Genomic DNA, 10,970 nt, shown 5'->3' with positions numbered 1-10,970 from the left:
GGGAGGTGGAGTTAGTTGGGGAGAAGTAGGAGAGAGCGCCTGGGAGCAGAGTGAGCATTATAAGGCAGAAGAAGAGAATCGTCAGTTTCCAAAGGGGGAAACTGGTTAAAGTGAACAAGAGTCTTCAAAGCAGGTACACTGGGCTAGGAGAGGGTAGTTTTAGAAGGCATAGATTTTGACCTGGGGATGGGGATTTTGTACAAGTAGCCAGTGGTCAATATAAGGAGACTGAGGGAGGTGTTCTGGGGTCCCTGTGACATTAGCCGGATGGCTTGGGCAGTGGTGGAGTCCAGGGAGCCTGTTGCTGGCCAACCCACTTTATATGAGGGCCAACTGGCCTCACAAAAAGCATGCATTTTTCCCTTAGTGAGGGTAACACCATAATCCCCAAAACTGTGGGGAAATTTAATGTGCAAATTAGGGGAGATTTGGAATAGCTGGTCACCATTATGGAGAAAGGTTTACAGAGCTTTAGGAAGCAATGGGCAAAAGGGACCAGACTGGAGAAGGCAACAGTGAAGGTGAGGTGACCTAAGGGGAGATCTTGAGTTAAGGACAGAGAAGAGGAGGTAGGCCCACCAGAGCACTTGTTCATAAAGCTGGAGAGCTCCTGTCCTTGGAACAAAGGAGGGAAGGTAGGTTTGTAGACAAAAGGGCAGAACTTACTGGAACTGTCAATATTATCCCAGGAAAGGGATTAACACTGCTCATGTAGCAGAGCTAAAAAGGGTAGTGGGTTGCTCCCTGAAAGGTGAGCAAGCTTTGGGTTGGCTTCTAGTTGTCCCTAAGTGAAAGAGCCTGGAGGACTGACCAGCTCTTCTATCCTTGAGACAGACAACAAAAGGGACAATACACAACAGATATCCAGAGAACGAAGATCCACACCCTCCCTGCCCCCCCCCCCCACCCCCACATGGACAAGCACTGTCCAGAGCAGAACTTGCCTTTGGTCACCAGTTGTCTCTCCATCTTGGGAGTTAGGGCTTCTTGACAATAGATGGATTCTGAACTGACATCAGCCATCTGAAGTCACCATCCATTAGGACCCATTCAGACTCTGTAGCCTCTGCCAGATTCCCAGCTCTAGCCATGGAGCAAACTGGTGTATCACCGAATCAGCACACATTAGTTGGGCTGGCCACTTGCTCAGACTAAACCAGAAAACTAGGTCTGTCCTGAGTGACACTGCAGTATAAAGCAAAAGTATAGGCAAAAACACTTCATCAGAAGTGCTCTTCTTGACCCGGAACTGAATTTACAATACAGATTTACCTTCCAGAAGTAGCAGCTGGACTGGATACATTTTGGTATCTCAGAAAGTTGAGTCATAGTGGACCTCACCAGACTCAGTGAGAGGAGTGGGGTTCTGGAATATCTTTAGGTCATGCCTCCCTTTAACCTCTTGTCCAGAGTAAGACTTAGTCCCAAGCATTCTGGGATAGGCCACTAGGGCTTCCATATGAGATGCCCACATGAGTAATTTATGGACCACCATGAATATAAGGCCAAGTAAGGGAGTCCTTTATTTAAGCTGACAAGTGAGAGCAGGCTTCTTCCACAAAGAACTCTCAGCCCTTACATAAGAAAATAGAATTACAGAGGCAAAACCAAGCTTGCTTTCCCTGTAAGGAAGGAGGAAACCCTTTGTTCTGTCAAGGGGTGCGTGGTTTTGAAGTGGAGGAGGGTCAGGGATGGAGGGTTAATGACCTAAAAGCTTCAGGCAAGGTAAGAAACAGACAGGAAAGCTAATGCACTGATCACATCTGCAGGCAGGAAGTTAACACACTGCTAAGAACCCCCACCGCAGCACACAGATCTGTAGATGGGATTTCCACCCCAAAAGTTCCCTTTTCTGCTGTATAAAACCGTCAAGCCCTGCTCACCCCCAGCACATTCTCCAATCCTGCGGAGAGATTGCTGCCCTCCAGTGTCCTAATAAAGGACAATCGGCTCCCTTTTATTTGCAAGTCCCCTTGATAAATGCTGCTCTAATAAGATCAACCTGACTTCTGGACCATTTCATGTACACCTGTCTTTGGACTAGATTTTATATACCACTTCTCTGTGCCTCGTTTGCTTTTAAGTCTGCAGAAATCTTGTTATAGTTTTGAAATTATTACCTTGACTTGCCGTCAGCCCATCAAAAAACTAAATACTTGCATTATTCAGTGGTTACCATTATCACCAAAACAGATAAAAAATTGAGTGTAAAGGACCTCCCTAAATCCCTAGCCTTACTTTTGTAAATCAAAAGCACTTAGCAAACTGTTTCTAGACTCTTATTTGACACAATGTTACTTACTATATAACATGTAACTTAGTTACTAAATTATAATGTAAGTATGTAGCAGTATGAGGAACCATCTGACCAACATGTTTTTAATTTAATGTTTCAGTCTCGGGAGAAAACAGTATCCAACTGCCTAGTCTCCAATTTTGGATCAAAGTATTCTGGGAGGCAGCAGTGTTGCAAAGTAAAGATCTTTATTATGGTGGCTGGGCCAACTTAGTCTCCATGGGAATAGGAGAAAAGTGGCCCACATATCAGGACACACAAACAATTTGTAGCCCATACAGAGAAGTTGGAAGATATTCAGGAGGGCTTGGATTCCTCTGACCCTAAGTGAACACTTATGCCTGAGGTAGGTGACAGTTCCTGAACAGATCTGTGTGGGAAGCCGTGCTCACATTCGCCATTACAAGATGGCGCTGACATCCTGTGTCCCATGCTGACAAACAACTAATCTGCGCATGTGCGAAGGGATTTTCCACTCGTTGTGCTCTGCCTCTCCCGTGGCGTCATCTCGCCCGATGAGCAACAGCCAATCAGGGACTGACACATCCTAAGCGGAGGACAGTTTCCTATATAAGGGATGGGTTTCTGCTGTTTGGTCTCTCTGTCTCCATTTTACTTGTGTAAGCTTATGCTCTCCCTCTCAAGATGCATTAAAGCTTTACTGCAGAAGGATCCTGTTTGTGTGTGCAGCGTCGTTCTTGCTGGCGAGATGGTAACGCTAGCCACAGATCTGGGCCTCCTGAAAGGGAGCTTGTTGCTTTGCCAGCCCAGGGGGCTGGTCTCAGCCCAGACTGTTGGAATCTCAGCCTTCCATTGCTTCAGCAGTGAGGACTCTATGTCTGGCTATGTCTGTGACTGCATTTGTGGGGCCCTCATGAAGTTGATATTTTGAGAGAAGTGTTACCAGAATTGTAGGGGTTGTACAGTCAATTCCATTGAGTCCCCAGTAAAGGTAACCTGAGCCTTTAACTTATGTAACCAATCGCTCCCCAAGACAGGATATGGGTAGTTGGGCATCAGAAGAAAAGAATGAGTCATAGGCCAGGCATGGTGGCACATGCCTTTAATCCCAGCACTTGGGAGGTAGAGGCAAGTGGATCTCTGTGAGTTCGAGCCCAGCCTGGTCTACAAAGTGAGTCCAGGACAGCCAGGACAAGAGAAATCCTGTCTCGAAAACCAAACAAATTGCAAAGAATGGGTCACAGTTCTGTTAGCTAAGTCAGTGATCCAGGTCTGGGGGTAGTTCTTGGATCTTTCCTGTGGGAAATTATAGCGCTCCCCCCCCCCACCCCCCGCTGCCCTGCCTTTCCACAAGGTTCCTCTGTGTAACAGCCCCAGTTATCCTGCTTTGTAGGTCAGGCTGGCCTCAGACTCAGAGATCCACTTGCCTCCACCTCCCCAGTGCGCTTGCCACCATGCCTGGCTCCCTTCTGCTTTTTAAGAGTCACCATCAGCTCCATAGTGCATGTATACATGCTTTTGTTTTAATCCCAAGTGTGGGATGTGAAACAGACTTGTGTGAGGGTTTGCGGTGTTTTTCCACTGGAAACAGACATGTGAGAGAACAGGTGATGTTTGTCCACTAGAAGAGGAACCACCTCTTGTGGGGCCATGGTCTTTGCCAACTCCTAAACATCCTAGTATAGACTCTGACAGGAATATCTGTGAGCCCAAAACAAGGGAATGGGCTTCTGGTCTTGGCATCATTTCCTATTGTTCATTGCTCCCCTTTGAGACGCTCCAAGAACTGTTCCAGCGAACGCTTTGAGGTTCCAGCTGCTGCGGTTGCAGTCACCTTTGCTGAATTGCTGGTTTGCTGTTTAATGGGTCTGCTGGTGTCCTGCCAACTATGTGGAATTGCTCCAAGGAACTGAGTCTAAAAAGGTCTACTCCTGTTCCCATTAACCTCTTTTCCTCTCTTATCTCGGGTAGGCAGGATGAAAGGGAGCTATAAGCATTAAAGAACCCCAAATAAAGCCGGGCATGGTGGCGCACGCCTTTAATCCCAGCACTCGGGAGGCAGAGGCAGGCGGATCGCTGTGAGTTCGAGGCCAGCCTGGTCTACAAAGTGAGTCCAGGATGGCCAAGGCTACACAGAGAAACCCTGTCTCGAAAAAAAAAAAAAAAGCAAAACAAACAACAACAAAAGAAAAGAACCCCAAATAAAGTAGGTTTGAAAAAGGTCAAAGCCTACAAGTGATGCCCAATAGAGGATCCAGGGAAAAGCCTTGGTTTCCTCATGCGTTGGTGACAACTAAGATGTAGGGGTTGCTTTTTTCCTTCTGACAAGGACAACCACTCTTCCAGTGTCCCTTTTCCTTGCAATAGATGCACTGATACTTTTCTAGCCTGGATCTTTCCTTGGCCTCAGAGAGGGTTTTATTCTTTTGTGGTGGTGGGGCTTCTGAGATTTCCTCCTATGGCTGTCATCAGTACCCTTGCCGTTTCCTTTCCTTGGGCTTGGGCTGGGGTGTCCTCCCTACAAACACTCTCTAAGCTATCGCCATTAATTCAGAAATCAATTTTCCTTCGAATTCTTCTAGTTTTTATAATTAAAGAAAATGGGAATGGGGGGGGTGTTTCTGAGTTTTCCAGTTGTAAAGACCAGTGCTTGAGAAAAGGCCATAAATATAGACTATCTTAGCTGAGTGTAGTGGCACACACCTTTAATCCTGGCAGGTGGATTGATGTGAGTCCAAGGCCAGCCTGGTCTACAAGGTAAGTCTAGGTTAGCCAAGGCTACACAGAGAAACCCTGACTTGAAAAACAAACAACACACACACACACACACACACACACACACACACACACTATCTTGGCCCTGCTTTCGTCCCTTGTCCGTGGGTGGACAACCTGTCAGTGGAGTTCCAGCTGGGAGATGAATTTGGTGCGGGGATGATCTATTTCGTCATCAGGAGTCTGTATGCTTGATAACTTTTCTGATTAAAAGAAAATGAGCTGGGGGTGGGGGGTTGTCTTCAGAGTCAAAGCCCCTAAACTTCGAACTCTTCGTGAGCTCGAATGGTCTTTCTTCTTTAAGATTGCGTCCCCCGCCCCCAGGGATAACTCAACCTTATATTGTTACACGGTGGCCCTCCTTGATAACCACCTTCTTAGGTTAAGAATCGTCCCTTAAAAAAAAAAAAAAAAAAAAGGATCGTCCCTTTAACCCGGAGATGCGGTTCACCCAGACCCTCCTTCCCTTCCTCGGTCTTTATTCCCTGTTTCAGAACGTTCAAGTCCTGCAGCTCAGTGGTAGAGCACATGCCTAGCATGCTGATGGTCCCTACATCGAGCCTTAGCAGGGAGAAGCACGTGTACTTACACACGTGTCACACAAAGACTTTACTTACTGTCGTAAAACCAAATTTCCCTGCAACCCATCTTGATCTGTAACAGCTATGTCCTCCAACGTTATCCTGTCAGAAAGCTAAGGATAATAATTCACCAATCTTTCTGGAAATGCACTTTGGCGTTTGAAGCCACATGCTGCAGGATGCTTGGCTCACCGGAGTGGCCAGTTTGGTCACCTGATAACGCTTGCAAAGTTCCCCGGGGCTCACGTGTGACATCCGTACAGACGCCTGGTTATTTCCCCTTCTTTGGAGAAAGATGTTGTCAATTGCAGCAAAAAACAGTGAGAGGATTTTAGCTCGTTTCCACCAGTGTACCGTACGGAGGTCATTTTCTCCTGAAGAGAGCAAACTTCAGGTCTTTCCATCTCCTTTTCGGTCAGGCTCGGGCGGAAACAGCCCTACGCTCTCTGTGGGTCCTTTCGCTCCGCGGGCGCCGGTGCTTACGTCATTGCCCGGTGCCCAGTCGGCGGGCTTTTCCCCGGCTCGTTTAGAGCCGTGGCCCCGATGTCCTTGCCTCGGTGTACCCTCCTGTGGGCTCGGCTCCCGGTGGGGCGCGGGGCTGGGCCCCGGGTGGCCGCCTGCTCCCCACTTCGCGCCTTTGTGGGGCCGTTCCCCGGAGCTCCAGGACGCGTTCCCTGCCTAGCCGCCTCCTCCTCTGCCTCTGGTGGCTCCAAAGCCCCGAATACATCCTTATTCGTGCCGCTGACAGTGAAGCCTCAGGGCCCCAGCGCCGACGGCGATGTGGGTGCCGAGCTCACTCGGCCTCTGGACAAGAGTGAGTTCTGGAGCCTCGGGGCGAAGCGGCAGGATCTGCGGCCAGAGCCTGCAGAATGCAGTGTCTGTTCCTTTCTGGAGACCTCGGCACCCGGGATCAATTCATTCTTAACCTCCTCCATAGGGACACCGACCCTTCCTTTCCCTCTTCTGAGCGATTAAACCTTAACTCTTGTATCGAGGTGATTAGGGGAGAATTTCGTGCTTAAGTGGTGCACCGCTTGAGCTCCTCGGGTCCTCAGAGGGTCTGAAGGGATTAGCAGTGAAGGACTTCTCAGGATTCTTCGCCCTTGCCTGGACTCGGATGTCTAACAAAGTTATGGTTCCACCTAGTTGTCAAAACATCGGGTCTCAGATCCCGATTCCTCCTAAGTTTATTTTCCCACGAGGCAGACCTGAATGTAAATTCAAGATAGAAGTTGAAAAAGTGTCCTTTCCAAAAGTAGTATCGTCCCGGGTCCCAGAGATGAAGAAAAAACCCTTAGCATCACTGGATGAGTTTGCAGTGGGTTTTGCTCTACCAAACTGACAGTCGGTTAATGCTTTCAGTGGGAGGGGGCTTTAGATTATATGGCTGACTGTACCTCTGTATGATTAGGAGGGTGAAAGGTTTGTTTGTTTGTTTTTCCAGCCGAAAGACATTCTTGGAGATAGAAGAAATGTCATAGGTCGTGGCACAGCTGCCTTCAATAAATAAAATTGATGCTTCCTGTTGTGACCTTAGAATATAGACTTCATCTTGGGAGTGTGAGGCAGAGAGGTGGCAAGTTCAGTGCCAGCCTGGGCTCCAGAGTGAGTGCAGAACCAGCTAGGGCAACTTAAAGAGATACTGTTTCAAAATCAAAGGGTTTTTGTTTGTTTGTTTGTATGTTTTAAGATTGATTTATTATGTATACAGAGCTCTGCTTGCATGTAAGCCTGCAAGCCAGAAGAGGGCATCAGATCATATTACAGATGGTTATGAGCCACCATGTGGTTGCTGGGAATTGAACTCAGGACCTCTGGAAGAGCAGTCAGTGCCCTTAACCTCTGAGCCATCTCTCCAGCCCTTGTTTTTGTTTTTTGTTTTTAATGGGCTTGAGGATATAACCCTGGGATAGAGCACTTGCCAAGCACGTGCAGTGAGTGCCCTAGGTTTGTTTCCAAGTACTATATAATCAACTAATCAACAAAATAGTACTCCTCTCCTTTTCTCTTCCTTCCCTTCTACCTTTTCCCTCCTCAAAATAAGCCCAGAATGTTCTCAGATTGGGGATTGTCATCAGTTATTGTAGGGACCACCATGGCGGACACTCCTGCTAGCAGAGAAGTTCATCTGCCTCTGGTAGCAGGACCCACCTCTTCTTGGAAGCAGTGGTTACTTGGGAAGTTTTGCGCACAGGTCGAGGTTGGAGGGCAGCTCTGTGGAGTTGGTCCTCTGCTGGTGTCTGCGGTACAGCAGGGATGTTGAGTTGTTTTACTCTGCCATTTTCCTTTCACTCCATCGCACATTAACTCACCAAGAGGAAAAAGCCCAAAGCATCACGTTCCTGTGGCATTCCTGTGGCTGCTGCCTTTGGGTGTTGTGACTTCAAGTTCCTTTTGCTTTTCCTAGATTTGTCTGAATTGGGAAACAAATGTTAACCTTTCACATCTCTCTTTTAGATGAAGTAAAGAAGATCTTAGACAAGTTTTATAAGAGGCAAGAAATTCAAAAGCTGAGTGCTGACCATGGGCTTGATGGTAAAGGCAACAACTTTTTAAAAATTCACTTTTAATTATCTTATCGTTTAATATTTGTGAGTATTTTGCCTGTGTGTGTGTCTGTATACTGCTTTCATGTAGTACCCATGGAATTGGACTTAGAGATGGTTGTGAACCACACTGGGTGCTGAGAATAGAGCCTGGTTTATGTGGAGGAGCAGCCAGTGTTCTTAACCCCTGAGCCACCAGCTCTGCCAGTAACATCTTTATAGAGGTGTTGCATTTTACTTTGTACTTTGTTTTTTTGAATATTTATTTATTTAAGTATACAGTGTTTCATCTTCATATATGCCTGCAGGCCAGAAGAGGGCACCAGATCTCACTATAGATGGTTGTGAGCCACCATGTGGTTGCTGGAATTGAACTCAGGACCTTTGGAAGAGCAGGCAGTGCCCTTAACCTCTGAGCCATCTCTCCAGCCCTGTACTTTGTTATATGTAGTTATAGTACATGGTTGTAGGCTGAAGAAATATCTCTCCTTCCAGGCACCTGCAAGCCTTCCTTGCATGCCAAACTCAGTGCAGGAACTGCGCTCAATGTGGTGTTTAGTTTTAGTTTTAACTCTCTTGTGAAAACGAGCTGTGCTACCAAAACGTTGCTAGGTAGCTGGAGTTTGCTGTGCTGTGTGTGTGTTTCAACAACGAGAGTGGAAGTGAAAACTAAAGTCTTACATGCTTTGCTTTTGTGTTTTCCACAGCTCGTCTCTTCCACCAAGCTTTCATAAGCTTTAGAAACTACATTATGCAATCTCAGTCTCTGGATGTGGACATTCACATTGTCTTGAATGACATCTGCTTCAGTGCAGGCAAGTGCTTAGGGAATCTTTTGTTGTTGTGGTTGTTGTTGTTTTTGAGACAGGGTTTCTCTGTGTAGCCTTGGCTGTCCTGGACTTGCTTTGTAGACCAGGCTGGCCTCGAACTCACAGAGATCCACCCACCTCTGCCTCCTAGTGCTGGGATTACAGCCGTGTGCCACGCCATGCTGTGAGGAGCACACACACAGCAGATGATATTATGTGGTGCGTGTGTGTTGTATGTGCCCCTGTGTGTTCCTTTGAGAACATGCAGAGACTAGAGGAAGACAGCAGGGTCCAGCTATCCCTGGGTCTCACTGACCTTTGAGCTGGCCTGGCAGCTAGCAAGCCCCAATGATCCTCCTGTCTCCCTGCCCTTTCCCCTTCCAAAGCTGGGGTTAAACGCTCACTCAGCTTTTTAGGTGTGTGCTGGGATCTAAACTCAGTTCCTCATGCTTGCACAGTGAACACTCATATGCCCTGAGCCATCTGTCTTTCGCTCTTTCTCTTTCTCTTTCTCTTTTCTTTTCTTTTTATTTTGAGACAGTTTCTCTGTGTGGCCTTGGCTGTCCTGGACTCACTTGGTAGACCAGGCTGGCCTCAAACTCACAGTGATCCTCCTGCCTCTGCCTCCAGAGTACTGGGATTAAAGGTGAGAACCACCACGCCCGGCTCCTGAGCCATTTTTTAATCCCTGAGAATTTTAAGAATCGTAATGGATGTGCTTTCCCGTACTTAGTGTTTATTTTTCTAGCAGGGCTTCCTTGTTTTAACAATAGGTTCTGGCAATGAATAAACACTCTATAAATAAGTCACTGTGCGTTTATATCAAATCCCTCCAGTAGTAAGGCATGCATAGACTGTCTTTGATCCCTTGTCATCTGTCCTCTGTTAACATAGATGAGCCCCATGAATGGAATTGTGCCAAATAGAATTAGTGCATGGCACCTTTCATCTGTTTCTACCATTGGCTTTTCTCTCCTGCATGAAGTTCTTGTCCTAAAAGAAAAACAAAGCACTAGCTATGGTGGCTCACTTAGTCCTAGCCCCCTGGTGGCCAAGGCAGGATTTCTTTGAGTTCCTGGTTAGCCTGGGCTTTAGTGTGGCCCTGTCTCAACACAAAATGAAAAACATAGTAGGAACATTCTTGTTTGACTTCCATGGGTATCTTCGTCTTAATTATAATGTTGAATGTGTTTGACACTTCAACCTTTAGCTTGTGCCTGACACCGAGGGAGAATCCCATATGTAGCCAAATGGGGCATACTCCACTTTCTCTCAGAGCCGCTAAGGTGCGGAGAAAATGTATTTGGTTCTCTGTGGTCTTTGGGGTAGAAGTGTAGCTTGGGGTTTGATCATAGGCGCAGTGTGCACAGATCCCTGGGTTCGAGCCCTGACAGTTTCCCTACCCAACACATTTCACAAAAAAAAGTTGGTATCTTTAGCATCTGTCCAAGCTCTTCACTTTTAGTTTAATCCCCACTGTGTTAATCTTTGCATGTTCACACTGGAGAGAGAGCCACAGCATGGCAGTGGACAGCTAGTTTTTTTCTTTTGTCAGAAATGTGAGTGAAGTTTAGAGAGGGAGGAATAGAAAGTGGGGTCCCAGGGAAAGATGGAGCCTCTTGCTCCAGAACTTGCTCTGAGGCTCTGGCAGTGTCCAGCTTAAAAAAAAAAAAATGGTTTCGTAGCTCTGGGGTCTGACCTGGGAGGACTGCAAGTTTACGGTTCAGTTTTGAGGATCATGCAGAGCGGGCGTGCTAACGCACTGTGCTATTTTACAGCTCATGTGGATGATTTATTCCCATTTTTCTTGAGACATGCCAAACAGATATTTCCTGTATTGGAATGCAAGGAAGATCTACGTAAAATCAGCGACTTGAGGATACCGCCCAACTGGTTAGTTCTTGTATTTACTAATAGAGAATTTCTTAATTTGGGAAAATAAATGTTGATGCTTTTGTTTTATACTAGAAACAAAAATAGAGTCTAAAATTTGTTTTCCTAG

The 10,970-nt window shown here is 46.8% G+C and overlaps 1 protein-coding gene across 1 annotated transcript in view; it reads left to right on the top strand.

Annotated features, from left to right (window-relative positions):
* The first annotated feature begins 6,090 nt into the window (after window positions 1–6,090).
* Window positions 6,091–10,970, top strand: part of SUPV3L1 (Suv3 like RNA helicase) — a 21,697-nt gene continuing 16,817 nt past the window's right edge. Inside the window, exons 1-4 of the mRNA XM_084751945.1 lie at window positions 6,091–6,427; window positions 8,071–8,148; window positions 8,867–8,974; window positions 10,747–10,861. Of these exons, the coding sequence (XP_084608071.1) occupies window positions 6,157–6,427; window positions 8,071–8,148; window positions 8,867–8,974; window positions 10,747–10,861 (572 nt within the window). The 5' untranslated portion in view covers window positions 6,091–6,156. The remainder of the gene's footprint in view (window positions 6,428–8,070; window positions 8,149–8,866; window positions 8,975–10,746; window positions 10,862–10,970) is intronic.

The sequence above is a fragment of the Acomys minous genome (assembly GCF_964271855.1).
Source record: "Acomys minous genome assembly, chromosome: 13".
NCBI lineage: Eukaryota > Metazoa > Chordata > Mammalia > Rodentia > Muridae > Acomys > Acomys minous.
This window is presented reverse-complemented; position numbering and strand designations above follow the sequence as displayed.